The 20,202-nt window shown below is 42.3% G+C and overlaps 2 protein-coding genes across 10 annotated transcripts in view; one reads left to right on the forward strand and one right to left on the reverse strand.

The window, feature by feature from the left end:
- Positions 1-151: 151 nt before the first annotated feature.
- Positions 152-13,304, reverse strand: RRAGD (Ras related GTP binding D). Its single transcript, XM_053381476.1, has 7 exons — positions 12,797-13,304; positions 6,426-6,721; positions 5,195-5,394; positions 3,667-3,781; positions 2,985-3,127; positions 1,833-1,981; positions 152-921 (listed from the first exon to the last, which is right to left on the reverse strand). Exons 1-7 carry the CDS (start codon positions 12,996-12,998, stop codon positions 770-772), a joined length of 1,257 nt encoding a protein of 418 aa, XP_053237451.1. The 5' UTR covers positions 12,999-13,304; the 3' UTR covers positions 152-769.
- A 1,934-nt stretch (positions 13,305-15,238) lies between these two features.
- Positions 15,239-20,202, forward strand: part of ANKRD6 (ankyrin repeat domain 6) — a 68,661-nt gene continuing 63,697 nt past the window's right edge. For 2 of the 9 annotated variants that reach the window (XM_053381458.1, XM_053381460.1), the window contains exon 1: positions 15,243-15,495. The gene's annotated coding sequence lies outside the window, so the exon portion shown is untranslated. Of the gene's footprint in view, positions 15,496-20,202 lie in introns of all 9 variants that reach the window. The other 7 variants (XM_053381462.1, XM_053381464.1, XM_053381452.1 and 4 more) reach the window with 6 other exon arrangements.

Genomic DNA, 20,202 nt, shown 5'->3' on the forward strand with positions numbered 1-20,202 from the left:
TCCTGTTAATGGGGGTGGTTAGAAGATGAACAGTTTCCTTCCTCTTCTGCACCCTGTGATTGCTGGTCCCTGCTTGTTTCCACCATAACTGCATAGAATTTCTTCTGTTGCTGCAAGTGTATTTAAAAAAACAAACCCAAACACAACATGCAACTGTTACAAAATAGGTCTCTTTATAGAAAGTTGTAGAGGTAATCATCATTATAAGAACAAAATGGGTTTGCCAGGATTATGGAGACATTTGGGAAATATTTAGCTCAAAGCCTATTTTTACAAAACTTTTGATGTACCAATAAAGGACTCCCAGGAAATATTTTTATTGCTACTGTATTTCAAAATAAAACTTCAATTTACAAGTTATATATATATAACTGGCATGAATATTAAACTCCCACAAATTTGTAAAAAGGTATCTTACCATTTTTTCTTGATTGTTTTACTCATTTGTTTGCAGCATATAGAGAAACTAACGGTACATATCCTACCCAAGTTCACACGTAAAAAGTGTCATTTTAAATAAAACACAAATGGGTTTATCAAAAGTTCATTTCCATCAAGAAACATGACAAAAGTGCAGAAAAGTTCTGTTACAGATACTTCTTAATATGAACAACTGGATAAGATAAACAGTGTTTTGGCAGGAGGCTAGTGTGGTAAAATCCATGCCATCCAGTACAGCAGTCCCTTTCATCTTCCAGCTATGGAACCTGATGAAACCATTACAAGAAATAAGAAGTTTTACAAGTTAACAGTGGTTCACACAGTTCGGCTACACTGGCATTCTAGGGGTGCCATTAGGAGTGGCCCTCTTGGTCTTCTGAATTTGGTTTTGATTCTTCCGAGCTTTCACCGCTTTCATTCTCACTTCAAATACTTCATGTATGGCCTTACGGAAACAGTGGAAGTTGTAGTCTATTAGTCCTAAAGAAAAGAACAGAAATGTTCCATACTCAAACTGCCATGGCAACAACACAATTAAGTAAACTCTTTTCTGTGGTATGTACTGAAAGTAAAGGGCTAAAATCAGATTTTTCTCTTAAACGCAATAATGTAAGAAAAGCTGTAAACGACTACAGAAATTTATGTACAATTTACCAAGAACTACACATTATTTTAAAATGCACCATTGCAATGTTTGGATTTAAGCATTAAGCCAGTAACTTCACTCAGAGTTAATGCCATAAAGCTCTCTCACTTCCCTAAGTGATGAGGGTACAAATTTTAAATGGTTTAAATCTGCTGTGTTAGCCCTTTGTTTTTCCAGGGATTCAGAAGTCATGTGATACTGAAGCCACAAAATAATGAAGACCAGCCAAGTTTTATGAAATACATTTTAAGTTGAAATACCTCTCAATGGAGCCTGAAGTCATGAAGACTAAGTTATTCTATGCATACATTCCCCACAGCATTTGGAGAGTAAGTATGATGCATTAAGTTTCCAAAAACAAAAGGCAAGGAAGTTACTGCTGCTTAAGTGGAAACTCTTGTGTGTACTTGTGTATTTAGAGGATGGTAGGAAAATATAGGAGTAGAATGAGAAGTGAATATACAGTGGTACCTCGGGTTAAGAACTTAATTAGTTCTGGAGGTCTGTTCTTAACCTGAACTGAAAATGACCAGATATATAATGTAACAACATGAATACATGGCTCCAGCAACTTTAACAGAGGCTATAGCAAGCCCAATGATCAGCTGTAATACCTCCATACCCTCTGCATTCTTTATAGTTTTGTCACAGCTTGTTCATACGGAATCACAAAGACAAATATTTAATTATTAATTGGGAACAAGATTCTGATGGATTTTTAAACTTTCAAAATGAAGTTCAATACCTTTTCTCTCAAAGCTTTCTTCTCTGACAAAGCAAACTAGCGCCAGGAACTTTGTCACTTCCTTTAAATAAAGGACTGTTGTGTTGTTCAGTTTTATTATTGCTGTTGATTCTTTGTCGTAAGGAGTTCCTGCTCCATCTGCTTTGAGCCTGAACAGCAAGACACGGGTGATGTTGGAGAGAAGATAAATGCTGTGATTTTATCTTCCTGAATGAATACGTTTTTATTTCTGCTTTCAAGTCTATTTAAAGCAAAATATGTTCGAGACAGATATTGCCAACCTTTTTAGGCCCGTGGTAACATTTACAAGCTGGAAAAACACTTGCGGGCAGACCCTCTCCCCTAATCAAGCACACACCACAACCCATTCCATCAAATGCTTATTTCAAGTCTTAATTCAGCAGAGGAAGAAGACTCTTTGGGTTCACATGCACCTTTGGGTGCTATGTTGATATTCCCTGATCTAGTGTGTAAATATCTTATTCCAGCTCTATTTTCAATCCTAGGCTGTTTAAAAATTTGCAGTTAAAAAAAATAAAAAATCCTGCCATGTATTTGATGGCTTGCCAGGGATAAAGTCGCTTATGTCTCAGCCTCAGTGAAATTATCACTGATTTTATTTACATGAAAATTACAATGCTGCCCTTCTAGTGACCAGACCTGTGTGTAGAACTCGTGGTGCATTTTAGGAGCTGTTACTATAATCTCTGATCTATAATATTTTGTATACACAAGTACCCCCCAGTTACATCTGCTAACTGGCTCCTGTTGGAAGACCCTTGGTTTCTAGTTAAAAAGTGCTGTAGATTAAACAAGACTAAGGCAAATTCACTTAATCTTTTCTGCACCCAAGCCTATTCTGCTCTATCAGTTGTAAAAGCTTTAGAGTTTCAAAATCACTTTTATCTACACACACATAACTCTGATGACCTTTCTCTCTCTCTCACACACAGTGTGTGCTTTTGCAATTAAAGGTTTTTTCTATCCTGAAATAACAGCAAGCTAGAAGATCATTACTGCATATGAAAGAAAAGCCTTCTAATCTTATTTGCATTTTAATTGTTATGTGACTTTAAGCCTTATAGGTTGCCCAAGACAGACAAGCACAAAGGATGGCGTAAGAGTACTTTTTGTTGTTGTTTCTTTACTCACCCATAAATGCAGGAGATGTCAATGACAACATCTATCATATCACAGCTGAGCTCATAAGTCTGCATGTCCACTGGGGTACTGTCTGTTGCAATATAAATTTTACTGACTACATCAAAGAGAAAGGCTTTCTCAATTCCAGAATTCTACAAGGAAACAGGAAGAATATAGATTTCATTGAAGGAACCAAGTCTTTGGACAATAAAGATGATGTGCATGAGACAGTAAAGTGTGCATGAGAAAAGAAAAGCTGGTGAAATATGGTATTATAAAAATAGTCTTAGTGTAATTCTTGGGCACAGACCAACAGAACTCACATTGCTGTGTCCCACTGAAAGTATAACTTGGTGTTTGAGCTGCAATCCTAACACCAAGCTATGCTGAACAGTCCATCAGAACAGTGGATACAGTTCTGATAAATATATGGGCTTGTAACAAGAATCATAGAGACCTAAGTTACATTCTAGCAAAAGTTTGAAATGAATTGTTGTTTACAAGCAAGCGAATGTTTTCAAAGTAATTCCACGTCACTGAACAGTTTTTATTGGCATTTATTCTCATATACCAAGTATCCTAAACAACACATAACACAAAAATGAAATTAAAAACAAACAAAAACAGTGTTTTGCAAGAAAATATACAAAGGCTCAGGAAATACATATACAAAAGAACAACAACTATTTACCGAGATAAAGATGTTAAGCAAGTTCTCCAGTGTTGGGAGCTGGGGGATCAATTTCTGTACCACTTTGCTAAACGCTTCAAATATTGAATGGTCGTATATGCTTGTTAAATAAAAGCTGGAAAAGGAAATAGATATCAGTGTATCTCTCTGAAATGAGCAGCTCTGGAAAGTTTGTAGACAGAAATGAGGCGTTATAGTGCTTCCAGACAGGAGCTTGTGGAATTAGGGCTGCCCATGCATGCAAGTTCCCCCGCCCCACCCCCTGCCTGTGCTGCCATCATCAAAATGCCAGCTCAGACTTTATTTAATTGGGATTTCCCCTTACTGTGGAAAATTCAGCAAGTAAAAATAATCCATTATACATCTGCATGCACTCCTGGTGTAAAAACTCATAAGGAAACTTCTTTTGATGGGTGATCTGACACATGATGTTTCAGTGAACAGTCTCTTATCACCACACCTGTATTTCCATTTGCTCCTCACCCAAGCATAATCTAGCACTTCTGATGAGTGTGCCTATTTTTACCATTTGCTACATGCTGAAGTCATGTTCAAATTGCACACCCCACCCCTCCGCCAACCCTGGCGAAAGCACAGGCCTCCACTTGGCGAATTGTAAAACGTGATAACTGAAGCTGGTATCCTTGTGAGGTTAGCCATAACAGGACTCTCATTGCTCCCTGTTTGTAGAATCTTCTGAAGGGATGCTCTTACAAGAAATAGGGTTAAAGTGCCATCTGCCTACTATTGAACGACTGTGCCATCTTGTGTATTACTTGAGTAAATGGTAACTTATATCCTCAACACGTTTATCTCTTAAGCCAGGGTGAGGAATCTTATTCAGCATGAGGGCCGGGTTCTCTTTTTGGAAACCTGTCAGGGGCCACATGCCAATGGTGGGAGGGCCCTGAGGCAAGTGTGGGTAGATCAACAGCTGTAAGCATTACGTTTCCGCCATAGGCTGGTTTCTATACACCCCACTCTGCCTTCCATCCAGGCAAGGAAGAAGCACACTGTAGCCAGAAATGCAGAGCAGGGTCATTATGGTGTGTGGCCTAGGGAAGAGACTCTAGGGCCAGACAGGGAATTCTGGAGGGCTGCATTTGGGCCCTAAGCATCAAGGGATATAGTCTGACTATGCTGTTAACAGTTTTCAGGATTCAGGTTGTACATACAACCAAATATATTATTTTCCCATGTCAATTATTGAGTATTCATTTTAAAGCTGAGCATTAGTCAATTTTGGGCATAATGCTGAACTCCAGCATAAAAAGCTCGCGATTTCTAATTATTTGACCACTGCAACTCTCTCTCTTTTTTTAATATACTTTTTATTAATTTTCAACCAAAATTATACATTTTTGACCAAATTTTCACAAATTATACTGACCACTGCAACTCTCAGTTCGCCATACCACTGCTGTGTCACCCCCTTTCCCCTAAGATTTTACAAAAAGGTGGCATACTGCTTTTTTTCATTCTCCCCTGTCCCCAAAGCAGGCTTTATCAATTGCTTTGCTCTCCTCACCTCAAGTGGATTTTTTCCAGCCCAGCATCTGCAAGGTCATCATTTGCCCTCTGATGAATGTCTCTCTGTGTTTCAATCTTGTGATCATCAGACAAACCATCTACTTTGTGGATAAATATTTCAAAGTTTATGTCTGGATTCACTTTATATGCTCTTGTCACAGTGAGATGCAATCTTGCCAAAGCTTCCATATAGTCATCCTACAAACAAAAAAATAAACTGGATAAATGCTTTGCTTTTGTAAATCCAATTAGGAATTAAAGTGTTTAATCTTTACTTCTCGAGTTTTTAAAGGGTGGTTTTTTTACATCTTCATAAACAAAAATCGCAATGTGAAAGCACTTCAGCGAGTTATCAAGCACTAAATCTTAACAACACTCCTACATTTTGAATCTTGTTTTTCCTGCCTGTCTCTTTCACCTTCCCTTATTAAAGCAGCTGTTTTAACAAGTACAGGTCACTTGCTTGTTCCTTCTGTGTAGTGTTCACTAAGAAATAGGACACTTTTGTGATGGTAGTTTTAACTAGGCATGAGGGATAGACAGATCATCCCATTTCCATTCTGTGTTAGTTTCGCATGCTTCATTCATAAATCTCAAGCATTGTTTTAGTATGATTTAACCCTTATAAAAACTTCAATTCTACTACATGTATTAGTGTTTCAGATAATACATGCAAAAAGCATACTAGGTCTAATGTCATGATGAAGTCTACATGTACATAACAAGGAAAGCTAAAATAACAATGTTTACACTATAACAATGAGAACTCAGGGCAGGATTGATAGAGCTGCTCTTCCACTCATGCTTGTGTGGGCGAGGGAGATCTGGTTTTTGCCAAATCTCTTGGATGTAGGCCCCTATAATACATATCACACTACTCCACAGGGTCCCTCAGAATCAGCTTTTGAGGTGTGTGAGCAAGGGGCTATAGTGTGAAGGGGGACAGAGGAAAACTCTGCCTCAGAAGGGAAATCCTGCTTGTCATTCTCTGGATCTTGCCTGTACTAACAAGAGAGTCAATCACATTGCGTGTTGCTATTCTTATTGGAGATGTGAAGGCCCAAAGAGAAATATCAGAAAAATTGGGAATGGGATGTGTGAGAAAGGTATTTTTATGGCTCTTTACATCTCTACTTTTTACCATTCATTCTACTGTTGCGTGATGTTTGTGTGTGCAAATTTAGGGTATTTGGTCTAAGCTAAGATCATAACCCAAATCCTTTCCTTACCTGAGAATCAATAACAAATATCAGTGCTCCGGTGCCTCGGAAAATCATCTCATAGTCAAAGGTAGGGTCAAAAAAGTCAATTTGCCCAGGAAAGTCCCATATCTGAAAGTTAACAAAGGAGCTGTTGGAAACATCCTCCCTGCAAATCTTATTAGTGCTCTCCAAGAAAAGGGTTTCATTCGGTGACATTTTATGAAACACAACTTTCTGAATCGAAGACTTTCCACTTCTTCTCAGTCCCATTAGCAGAATTCTTGGCTTGACTTCAGTACTAAAGGGCTCATTGAAATCTAGAACTGAATAAAAAGAAAACATTATTTGCAAAAATAACAACAACAATAAAAACAGGTGTTTATTTGCAACCAAATTCTAACACAATTTCAACTGATTTTACTCCCCAATCCTACCATTTTAGGATTCCTTCCTTTCCAATGCCAAAGAGATCAAGCTTTAGTTGACTGATCTAATGACTAATTAACCTCTGCATTTCCCCTTCACCCTACCCACCAGATATTTTGCCAGCAACACCTGCTGGTTCAAAAGACAACTCACCTCCCTTAAAGAATAACGTAAGCTACTGATGGTGAAAAATGCAGAAGACCCTCAGAATTAGTATTGCATATTGTAAGCTGTTACAATCACAGGATTGATAGTTTTATTACTTAATAATCAATCAATCTATTAAAACTTTAGTTGACTGACTGGTGAGGGAAAACGTGAAAGCATTGAGACTTATTGTTTTTGACTATTTTTGTTCTGGGTGGTTAGTATGATAGTGAAAGGAAGTAATAATATTAAATGCAGCCTTTTCTTCCAAGAATACAAGTTGCAGCTTTTTGTTTTCTCTATTATACCCTCTCACACTTTCTTAGTTATCTCAGAAAGGCACCTGTATTGGGGGTTTCGAGGAAGGCTGGTATAAAAATATTCAAAATAAGTAAATAAAAGTATTTCAGGTATATTGAAATGGACAGTGACCAAAGAAAAATATGCATTGCTGTATGTGACATCTGGAATAATTAATGCTATATACGGTAAGAGCTCCCAAATACCCAAACAAATATGTAAAATGGAGCAGCATAGCTTCCTCAAGTAAACTAACATGGGTGTTATGATTCAAATATGCAGTACTTAATTTAAATCTTTTTTAAAATTAATAAGGTTGTATTATTGTATTGGAATGCAAGACAAGATACGGTAGTAAGAAATCCCTTACCACTGTATTTTTTCAATAATTAAGTAAAAATCTTTTAATTTTTTTCTTTAGTTACCATGGCCTTCTAGTAAATGTAATCTTTTGTTTAAGATGTTGGTGTTGGAATTCAACATCGGGAGAGCCACAGCGATGTAGATCTTAATTCCCTGCCTTGTTCCTGATGTAGGTCTTCACTCCCTGCTTCTTCCCTGGTGGGGAGGGGCACAATTTTGTGGTTCATTTTAGGTGCTAAAATGTCCTGGGCCAGCCCTGGCCACAGCTTCCCTTATCCCTGCTTTATATGGTGCAGCATTCAAATATTCAAACCTTTCTACCACCTGCAGTCTGTAGGAGTATAACCCAGAAAGAAGAGTACCATGTGCTATTTCTGTACATCCAGATCAGTTCTGAAAGGGAGCTGTGAAACATGAGATGGCACATATGCTCACTGAATCATGGGAGAAGACCTCTGATGGAGAAGAATATTAATTTTGGAGACGAACACCTATTTCAGAGGCCGCTACACTGCAAGTAATATTTGTCATATTCCCTTTTCATTGAAGGAAAAAAGAGCACTCTTACTAGAACAAGTGCTCCTTAAAGTAGTGTCACTGGAAAAGCTGTTTTGCTTATAAATCCACAGATTGTCAAACTATACAGACTCTATAGAAGTATAAACTCCTTTGCACAAAATACCAACAATGCTTTGTATGGATTAATGTCAAAAGGACACTTTGAAACATAAATCTAACGCTTCCCTCAAGAAATCCTAGAGTCTGAAGCAATTTTCTATCTTTTCCCAGCTCTGTAAAACAGAAGAAAATGTAGCCAAAAAGGAAAACAGTTTGTGTTATGCACAAAGCAACAGGTGGCAGAACAGCCTATTCTTTTTAACACAAAAATGTAGTAACCATGGTTAACCCATTAGGAGGAAAAAAGGGTTTCTCCTTTTAAACTGCCTATAAAAATACCCTTTCTATACCATCACACCAGTGCACACAATGTCATCAAAAATATGCAGGCAGACCCTGGAGCAGAGCCTGGTAATAAGGGAACTGACATTCACAGCTGCAAAGGAGCTCTAAACACTGAGCCCTCTACAGCTGTTGCCTTTTATGGGCCTGAAGTCTGCCTTCCTTATTTCCTTAGATCTCCAAGTTTGCATCAGTAAAACACGTGCAATTTGTAAGAGACACTGGATATCTGTACCACAAATACCAATAGGAAGTACTTTATTAGAGCTTATCCCTCCCTCCAGATACTGTTTCAAGAGTTTGACACATTTATTAGGATAGTTTTCTCCCTCTGCTCTTAAAACACAGGCTGAATCCAACCTCCCGTCTGGAGCTTATTTCCCCTCCCCCAACTCAATGAACTTAGTTTTTCTTTCCTTTAGTTTCTCATTGACGTTTCATCCCATTGCTCGTCTACATAAGTTTCCTCCCAGCTTTATACCATCTACAATTCACTTCTGAAGCAACCCATACAATCAGCTGCACAGCCACTTATGTTTTTATTTCCATGCTCTCCCAATGCTCTCTACCTACCGTATTCCACTGTCTGTCACATGCCTGGACACCTCCTCCCCTTCCCCCTCTGTTTTCTCCCTGTTCTTCTTTTCCTGTTCTTCCCCACAACAAGACAGCCACAACAGACAGTACTCTAAGTGCCTACTTGTTCCTCTCCCCAAACGCTCACTTATTATTTGGACACAAAGTCTAGATCCATAAAACTATCTACAAAGAAAGTTTTCATGATATTTTTATATTGGTCTGCTTTTCTGTATTTTTGGTGCTGGCTTCTGCGTTACATATGCTAGATTGTATTATTTAAACAATCGTATTTTTCTATTTGATTGATTTTTTCAAGCTGTCAGAGGACTTGGCCAACGGGGCAGTCTATAAATGTAATAAACAATAAAATACAAAGTTAGATCTGACTCTAGCCAATCAGCTACTTATTCCTCTTTCTTACATCCCATCTCATACTTAATTTCCTTTGGAAAAACAATGCTAGGTGTCATGCGGCACTTCAGGTTGTACCTTTGGACCCGAAATCCCCTTTCATCCTGATCTCAGGTATGCATAAGCTAGAGGTGGGCATTCAGTAGCAAGGTAAAAGCTGCATATGTTGAGGCCCTCAATGGCTACTTACAATTTTCTGGGTGGGATCTACACCATGATATTGAAAACATAAACTAGATGGGATGGGGGAGTAACCCCCCCCCCCCGGCTAGACCCTGGCTCACATTAAATATGGTACACCTTTATATTTATGCAGCAAAAATGAACCATGCATAAAGCTGGAGTACCATTAGTGTCTTAACTGTTTGTGTTGTAAGCCAGGGGACACCTAGTTTGGAGCTGCATACACAACATACGTTTAAACAGATCCACACACACACCCCAAGAATCCTGGGAGCTTTAGTTTGTTAATGTTGCTGAGAACTGTAGCTCTGTGAGGGGGTAAACTACAGCTGCCAGGATTCATGTGTATATGTAGCTCAAACCTATCTTTAACTACAAGATGGCTTTAGCAGGTCTCACCCAAGGCTTACCAAGATAATGAATGTAAAGTGCTCCAAACGTTCTGAAGTGCTATACAAAAATATTACTATAAAAAGCATGAGAAATCTATCCCCTCCCAAATCTAATTCTCCCAACAAATTTCTCATTGTCAGGTGCCATCCCAAAGATAAAATACATCTCTGGCTGTCCATTTCATTTCTCCACTGAAATCACTGTAAGCTCCAGCACATCCCCACCTCAGTGACTAATGCCATAATCACACCTCTCTTTCAGTCTAGTCGTGTGTTCCAAATCTCTGTAGCCAAACTCCAGGAAGGCTTGCTTCTCTTCCAACCCATCTCATTCCTAGCACCACCCATTCATGCTCCAAATTCTAACCCCATTCCTAAACTAACGTCTCCAACTCCCAAACCTGATAAAAGGTAAAGGATCCCTGACAGTTAAGTCCAGTTGCGAACAACTCTGGGGTTGCGGTGCTCATCTCACTTTACAGGCCGAGGGAGCCGGCATTTGTCTGCTCCGCAAACAGTTTTTCTGGGTCATGTGGCCAGCATGACTAAGCCGCTTCTGGCGCAACGGAACACTGACACCAGAGCAGCGCACGGAAACGCCGTTTACCTTCCTTCCCGAGCGGTACTATTAATCTACTTGCACTTTTGGGTGTGCATTTGAACTGCTATGTTAGCAGGAGCTGGGACTGAACAATAGGAGCTCACCCTGTCACAGTGATTCAAACCGCAGACCTTTTGATCGGCAAACCCAAGGCTCAGTGGATTAGACTACAGTGCCACCCACGTCCCAAACCTGATACCACCCCCCAAATTCCCTCCTCTGCCCCAAAACTCTTACTCTATTCCAAATGTTGGCCCTGAGACATCAAGTACCTCTGTTTATGTTTACAGTGGTACCACGGGTTAAGAACTTAATTAGTTCTGGAGGTCCGTTCTTAACCTGAAACTGTTCTTAACCTGAGGTACCACTTTAGCTAATGGGGCCTCCCGCTGCTGCCGCGCCACTGCCAAGCGATTTCTGTTCTCATCCTGAAGCAAAGTTCTTAACCCGAGGTACTATTTCTGGGTTAGTGGAGTCTGTAACCTGAAGCGTCTGTAACCTGAAGCGTCTGTAACCCGAGGTACCACTGTACTTGTAGCCCCATATTCTAATATCTCTCCTTCAAGGCCCTCACTCCATACTCTACCCAATTCAAAGCACTGCCTTTCCCACCCCAGAAGTCTTCCACATCCCCACAACCTTATTCCCACCTGTATTGCCAATGTCTTGAAAACTGTTGTACTTGTACACCAAAGAGAATGAAAGGCTTCTATAAGCGGGGCCAGTCCAGGACATTTTGCTACCCAAGGCAAAGGACAAGCACAGACGTTGACTGGACTTTGGCAACTGAATTCCACTTCCAATACTGGTAATGGGACACCACCCTCTACCACATCCAGGGGCAGCAGGCTAACATACAAGCTTCATGGCACACAAAGCTCTGTCCTCCAACCACTATCACCGTCTGCACCAATTCCCCCATTCTGCTGTACGGACGTAGCCTGTATGAGACCCTTTGCAATCTGCAAGAATCCAGGATCACTCAGCATTCACTTGGGCAGCATGACGAGACTTTGGTTCTGTCTCGCCAAAAAACAAAGCAAAGGGAAAACCCCAACCCAGTTCAACAGGTTAGGTGTGGGCCGGTCCCAGTATTAGGCAGAGTGAGGCAGCAGATACTGGGGAGGAGGGTGAGTCAAGAGGTCAAGGTAATGGAAGCTGGAATAGCTCTGTCAGTAGAGCACGAGTCTCAGTGTCATGGGGTCTCAGTGTCATGGGGTTGAGCCCCACATTGGGCAACATATTCCAGCATTGCAGGGGGTTGGACTAGATGATCCATGTGTCCCGCCCAACGCTACAATTCTAGAAGGCCTCTGCGTATCAAGCCGCCTGATGTGCCCCCTAAGCCCTCCTGCAGCCCTCAGGTGTGGTGGCAGGCGGAGTCCCTCTCAGTATATCTGCCAGCCCAGTCGGAACTGGGACACCACCTTGGCCCTCATTGCCTCGGGTAACAAAATGCCTTGGGCCACTCAGGTTGCTGCTGCTGCTTCTGTGGGCAGAAAGAAAGAAGGGGGGTGTAGCATAGCAATATTTTTGTGGGGGGGCAGGACATTGTTGAGGGGGGATTGATCAGTTAAATATTTCTATTCTTTTACTTGATGGGGAGGGCAGCTGCCCTCCTCTTTGGCTATGCCCATGGCATGCAGGGCAAACATTATGGGTGCAGTTTGTTGCTCCCCCTCCCACTCCTAGGGGCTGAGGTCCCCCAAAGTCCATAGGCATTGCCATTCAAAGGGTGTGTGTCTGTGCACCCGCGTCTTGTGATCGATTACGTAGGGCGGAGCTTACCTGTGTCACTCACAACAATATTTTATCCAAAGTGGGCACCCCCGTGACCCAACCCCGTTTCCTTCCTCCCCTTTCCCAGCCCCGCAACTCTCCCCAGTTCTCCCGGGTGCGCTGAACGCCGCCTGCGCGCAGCCCGGTGGGTTCCCCCCTCTCTCTCTGCCGCTCACTCCGCCCCAAAACAATGGGCCTGGCAGTCACGAGGCCGCCCTTTCCCTTCGGGGCAGCGGCGGCGCCGCCGAGCTACTTACACGCCCCGTCCCCGCCGTTCTCCGGGTCGCCGTCCGAAAACGATCCACTCCCGTCCCCGTAATCTGCAAGCCCCACGATCTCGTCTTCTTCCTCGTCTTCGTCGTCGTCGTCTTCCTCCTCCTCTTCATCTTCCTCCTCTTCCTCCTCCTCTTCTCCCTCGTCCTCTTCCTGCTCCTTCGGCTTCCCCGGCACCTGGCTCATCCTGCTCCCTCCCCGGGCTCCTTGCCCCTTCTCCGAAGGCAGACCCCGGCCGGCCGGCCCCCCAGCGGCACGCTCGCCCCGCCGCCGCCGCCGCCACGAGACCCCCCGCGCCCCTCGAGGCTGCCTCTCGCCTGGGACGCTGACCTAAGCTGCTCCCTTTCCTTGTATTTCTTCCTCGCCGCCGCCGCAGTTGTCAAAGGAAAGTCAGCCGAGGCCCTGCCGTCCCTCCCAGAGGAGAGAAACTGCGTGACCCAAGTCACCTGACACACTCACACACACTCACTCACACACACACACGGAGTAACATAATAGTAGACGCCGAGAAACGAGAAACGAGCCACTCGAGGGAGGGGCCCTACCAATGAACACGCGCGCGCGCGCACACACATACTTTTTAAATAGATATAGATAGATATATTAAGGATTCTCATGCCACACGGAGGGAGGGGCCAGCGTTGAATTTGCGAAAGGAAAGCCGCGGGGTTTCAAACAATGTTTCAGAACACACCGTCCCGCCTCGCCCCAAAATTAGGTGTTTGTGCTCTTTGTATGTAGTGGGACGGCTGCAGTGGTGACTAGACTCGAGAGTAGTGCAGAGTTGGGGATTTTGACAGGTATACCTTTTTCTTTCTTTCTGTAACACGGTGACATGACAGGATCTCCCAAAAGTCCTTTTTTTGAACAGCTATTAAATGTATGGGTGTCACTGTCTCCTCTTGCATTTGGTATCTGAGCATGTACAGAGTACTTATGTCCCCATTAGCTTACTAACACATCTGAGGGTGAAGTATTCTGGTCAGATTTGAGCGCCAAAATCCCCCTTTTAACATACAACTGCAGTCCTAAGCATGCTTACCAGGGAGGCAGGCTGCAATTATACAGGGTGAGTCCTTTAAAAGAGGCCCTGTGGATACAGAGTACAAATGTTCCACGGAGCCTCTTTTAAAAGACTCACCCTGTACATGTGTATACCCACACCCTTCTACCTGGGAGTAAGCCCCATTGAACTCAGTGAGGCTTATTTCTGAGTAGACATACAGAGGATTGCACTGTAAGTCTCACAGAAGGCAGCAAGATTTTACCTGAGGGAACCACACGCGCTGTCTTCTCAGTATTAATCCACAAGTACAAGCAGTGGCATTGAATAAGCTGGCAAGACAGGGACAGTAAAGATGAAAAGTGCACCCTTGAAAATTTGCAGACAAGTTTAGTCAGGTAAGATGCTTCGGAGTGACTGGTTTACATTATACAGTTATGGATGCACAATCCTGTGGCCAGTAAGCAATCTGTTGCTTCTGAATGTGCTTGTTGATGCATGATTTGTGAGCGACAGGAGAAATCCATTATCCTCATGACCAGATGGTTCATCACTTTAAAAATATTGCTTTATATGTTCTGTTACTGAGCTCAGGCGCTTGAAAACAAATACAGTGGTACCTCGGGTTAAGTACTTAATTCATTCTGTACTTAACTTGAAACTGTTCTTAACCTGAAGCACCACTTTAGCTAATGGGGCCTCCCGCTGCTGCACGATTTCTGTTCTCATCCTGAAGCAAAGTTATTAACCTGAAGCACTATTTCTGGGTTAGCAGAGTCTGTAACCTGAAGCATATGTAACCTGAGGTCCCACTGTATAGGCAAGGCCTGCTTTTTTGACCCAGACATACACCAGAGGGCAGAACCAGCCCACTTCCGCCCCCACCAGAATGCACCCTCTCACTGGAATGCCTCCTAGGGTGGAGAAGATGAGCCACAACACCTTGCAGAATGCCTCTACTCTCACCCAGTTTTGGGGTGAGTGGAACACCGGCTGTGTGTTCCGGTGGCAGCAGAAGTGGTGGTGGGGAGAGTGGTGTTTGACCTGTGGAAGCATTTTTTGCATATTCAAGTCAATCACTGAGTGATTTCTTTTTTTCTTAAATTTGTGCTGCTCCTTTTGCCACATCTGTTTTCCTACACAGAAAGTCAACAGCCAGATCCTAAGCATGATTTTTTTTATTTTTTATTTTACTGAGAAGCAAGTCTCACGGTGTTCCATGGGACATATATTGTGATGAAAAAAATTAGGACACGCGAGTCAAGGAGGGTCAGACGAATTCCGGACCGTGGCCGCTAGATGTCGCTCACCAACGCCCATCTCGACCTCTTGACTCCGTTCTCTGAGCCGCAGATCTTTTTCACTTTGGGCTGTTTCCAGGTGCGGCCGCTAGATGGCAATGCCGGAGCGGATGGTGAACGCAGAAGCCTCCCCCGCCCCACGCCGGAGAGCAAAGTTACCTGCGGCGTGCATTGGAGCAGGATTTCGTAGTAACTTTGCAAACCCTTTTCACGAGGGTGGAGCAAGGGAGGACCAAGCCTAGCGCTCCTACGAGGGGCAGCTGGAGCGGCAGAGATTCCCCCACCTCCCCGCTTCCTACAAGCCCATCGTTTTGCACGGTTTGTTCGTCCGCCGAGCTGGGATGTGCGTAGCAGGGCGCCCTGGGAGAGAAGAGAAAAGGTAGGTATTTAAAATATACATGTATGCATTGCATTGAGCTGGGAGGGGAGGGTTATCCCTGCATGCAAGACAGGGTTCTGAGGCCAAGTCTCCTTCTCTTGCACCGTGTCTACATTTTGTAAACAAGCAGGAGGAGGGGAAAATCTATGAATACAAGAGCTATCTGTAAGGAACTCCTCTGTTTCTCTCTCTATTTCTCCCCACCCCCAGCTCCGGTTTCTGTGATTGTTTGGCCGCTGCAAGTGTTGCCTCTTCCTCTCTCGCCCCTCCTCCTAATCTCAGAACCTTCCAGGGCTCAGGTCTGAGCCAGCGTTGAACCATAACACTGCTTGGATATGCCAATGCACACCCTGGTTTATGTAGGAAGGCGAGAAAAAAACAAACAAAGAAAAAAGCAAGACCGGAGCCTGAGCATAGCCGGAGTGCCACCGCCTTCTCCTTACCAATCAGAGAAGCAGCAACAGCTGGCCCAGGTCACACCTGAGATTAGGAGACTCAATTTACAGCAGGGGGGGGGGCAGAAGCAAACGGGAGTGGGTCATGAAATGTGTCTCTTACCTTTGCACTGTAGTTAAACACATGCAAAAGTTACAGGTTCTACTCTCTCTCTTCTTCATTTCCCCATCCAACCAAGATTAATTTAATTACAGCCCAAGGACTCATTCTAGCCAGACAAAAGCACTTGAGAACCCAAAGCAAAGGCTAGTGAGGGTTGTGGCTGAGGGGACGCAGCCCAGGAAGAGAGGCTGCATTTGGCTCCTGAGCCCGGCTTCCTCATTCGTTGACTTGTAGGTTAGACCTCATGCCTTCCAGGCTGAGCTGAGAGTCCAATCCAGCCAGGTATGCTCCAAACTTGATGTGGAAAATCTAAATGGCCACCGTAGGAGTAATTCTCCTGCAAGCCTCATTGAAATAAATGGGAGCTGTGCATGTGCAAGATACTCAGCTCCTGTTCATTTCAGTGCGATTTGTGAAGGGACTTTACCTGATGCATTGGTCACCTCTCACTTGTCTCTCACTAATTAATCGCACTCCAAGTCTGCTACCCCTACTTGCCTCATGGTAAGCCCTGCTGTCATCGCCTCTCATTTCCAGAATCCCGTCACCTTGATTTATTTAAGAAGAAAACACATCTCATGTTACATACTTTCTCTACACAATAGGTGCTTCAGTGGAGGGTATTATGATGTGTATCCTAAATGTAAGTTGTCAGGTGCTGACTGCCTCACATGTGGTTTCCCTCCTGCCCCCCATGTATAAATGCACTGGGAAGCTGCTTTTGAATAATCTCCTGCATTTCAGGAAATTTATGAAGGTTTCTTAATTGTGAAATTAACCATATGTTATTCACCAACAGACTCACTCTTTTAGTTTAAATACTTTTTTAAAAAAACCTGCATTCATTCCAATTATAGGTAAACTTGTCACAACCAGTTCTCATTAGAGACAAGTAAGAATGAAGACAGAATCTGTTAAACAAAAACTTGCATTGAGCAAGTTTATTATTATAATTTGTGTCCTTTACAACACACTTTGCAAATTTATTGCAAGCACTGAATTAAAACACTACTTTTATGCTTTTACATATGCAGAAAAATGGGATTAAACTATTTTAAAACAAGCTATGTAAAGGGACCCCTGACCGTTAGGTCCAGTCGCGGACTACTCTGGGGTTGCGGCGCTCATCTCGCTTTACTGGCTGAGGGAGCCGGCGTACAGCTTCCGGGTCATGTGGCCAGCAGGACTAAGCCACTTCTGGCGAACCAGAGCAGCACACAGAAACGCCGGAGTGGTACATATTTATCCACTTGCACTTCATGCTTTCAAACTGCTAGGTTGGCAGGAATAGGGACCGAGCAATGGGAGCTCACCCCGTTGCGGGGATTCGAACCGCCGACCTTCTGATCGGCAAGCCCTAGGCTCTGTGGTTTAACCGACAGCGCCACCCGCGTCCCTTCAAAGTAAGCTATAGTGGTTGTTAAATATAGTAAGCTGTTACCTATATTTTATGGTGCTTTTATACATATATAACACACTTGGGTAATTGTGTAATTTCAGTGATTCACTGTGTTGGCCGAAGACAGTTACGAGAAAATAAAATTAACTGTTGGGTGGGAGAGTTCCTATAAGGAAGTGGAAGCTTTGGCAGAAAGTTACTGTTTGAATAGTTAATGCTGATTTGTGTGCATTTCAGTATTCCATTTGCAAGGTATAACACCTTGCAAATACAGTGTATTAAAATACGACAAGATATTATCTGTTTCCATAGCTGTATAAAGAATAAAGCTTCCTTTCTTTTTGTGATTTGGAAATGACAACTAAGCACAATCGTTAGCATGCCCAGTCCCTGTCTTGCTGCTGTGCCACAACAGCTCTGCATATATCCATTTCATACACCAGATGTTTTAAGGATCATGCCCCCCCCACCCCCCTGTTCAATATTGGCGGAATATTTTCAAAGCCACACCAAACGTATTCCCATAAACTTTGACAAATGTGTGTTGAATCAGCCTCTGCTTTGGCAGTGATGGCTCTCTTTATGCAACTTAACTTTCAATGCAAGTTTTCTCCATTTTTAACTTGATGTATGGTTGGTGACCATTACCTGCAAATTCAAAAAGTCCTGATCTTCTCCACTGCCTGCCTTAAAGCATGTTGCAGCCTAGTCAAGAGGGCAGGATCCTCATATCTCTAAAATGCAGTTATCTATGCATTCCAAAACAGTGCCTGTCATCTTCTTATTGAAGAGATGAGTTGCAATTTGCTTCAGGCACTTTAGAACAGGGCTGGGCTTAGTCCTCTATTATTTAAGCTTTGTGTTGAGTATTAAAGTAACACAAAGTACAAAGCTTGATGAATATTCAGGTAGATGTAGAACACCTAAATCTATTAAAAACAATGGCATATTCTTGAAGCACTCAGCTCGAAACAGAACATAAAGAGTGATAGAAAAACGGTGTCCTAGCTAATGTGATTACCGTATATGCTTGTACAAGATAAACCATTTGTAGATTTATTACTTAGGTGCACAGAAGTCATGCCATAATTCAGTACTAGGGAGGGACTGAACATTCTGGTTACTTTCATATGCAGTGAAACATATAGTAGGGGTGGATTGCAAAAAAGAAGAAGAGAATATGTGGCACTAACTTACATTTCAGGCCTCTGTTTTTGTACCAAAAACATCCATATTAGATTAGTAGTATTGTGTCTCTTGTATTATTGGCATCCCCTTGAGGCAAAATTTAAACCTAGGATGAGTTGCGACTTGAAAAGGAACGCAAATCTTGGTGCTAGAATCTGTTTCTTAGTTGTTATCTGTTTAATTCTTTAAAATGTTTCTTACTCTCTTTTAATGCTTGAGTTAATGGTGATCCATCAAAATATCTGTTCAATGCATCTATTGTTTTTAGTTTTAAAAAAATTTGTGACAGTCAAAAGGAAGTAGCAAACTGCTATTATGCACAGCTTAATTAATAATTTCTCATGTCTCCCTCAGCTGATGAGAACAGGAATCATGCCACCTTAGAATTAATACATTCTGTGTATATGTATAATCAGTTGAATTTTACCAAACATCTGTAGGCTGATTTGCATACATCTCTAGTTGTGTTCCTATGGAGTGCCAAATTTGTGTCAAATCCCCCACCCTCACTCTGCGTTGAGACCTACACCAATTTGTCCCATGCAGACAGTAGAAGAGTATAATTAAATTCTTGAGTTTTTGGCATGTATTATAGTTTCTGCATAGTTATTTCTATCCCAAGTCCATCAATAGCAAGACACACTGGAAGGTTTGATGTGCCCAGAGACATCCGTATGCAAAAGGATACTTCTGCACACAGGCTCCATGATTGGTAGTCTTAGATATGTCTCAGGCCAATATTTTTTTTAAAGAAATGCCTGTGAAAAATCAGTTAGAAAGTCAGCATTTGTTTCTTTTCAAAACAGCAGACTGTAATCTAATTATTCTTCCTTTTGTTGATATAATCCCACACTCCGTTGCCCATTTCTTCATTTGTGCTAATAGGGCATTGAAAATAAAGCATTCTTCTCTTTCAAAATTGTCACATTGTCATTCTGCTTCGTTGTAAGGGGGGGGGACTCTTTGTATGTGTTGTTCTTGTTGATATTGATATTGATGATAATAAGCAACTGGTGGTGTAAAGGGATCTAGATGAACAAGATGAAATAAACTGAAGGATGCAAGATATTTTTACACTCAGCATTTCTGCACATTCCATTGTTATTTGCATAAACTAGGTATGCAAAGATTGAATTTAATGTATGGGGAGGAATATGCTATTCTCTGAAGTAGGTAGGTTGGTTGGTAGTAATGTAATGCTCATGACAAGCAATGCCCATGTTTGTTTCCTAAATTCTGTTGGTCCCTGAGTTATCATTGTTTCCTGCAATAAAATATATCATATAGATGCTTCATCCTCAATCCTCAAAATTAAAGCTCAGAATGCCATTTGACCTTAGGTTTTGCCTTAGGTATGTAAGATACAAAACAAAGGTTTTACTGTATTAAAGTGTTACAGGCCTTGAGAAGAGAGTTGATACTGTTCTCTTCCCCACTTTACAGTCAGTGTTAGAAACTGAGTTATGAAAGCTAGGAGATAATTGTCACCTTAAACCTAGGTTATGGGCACAACAACAGAACGTCTAGGCGCACTTTTGTATAATGAATACAAAGCTGAAAAT

This window comes from Podarcis raffonei, chromosome 3, assembly GCF_027172205.1.
Source record: "Podarcis raffonei isolate rPodRaf1 chromosome 3, rPodRaf1.pri, whole genome shotgun sequence".
NCBI lineage: Eukaryota > Metazoa > Chordata > Lepidosauria > Squamata > Lacertidae > Podarcis > Podarcis raffonei.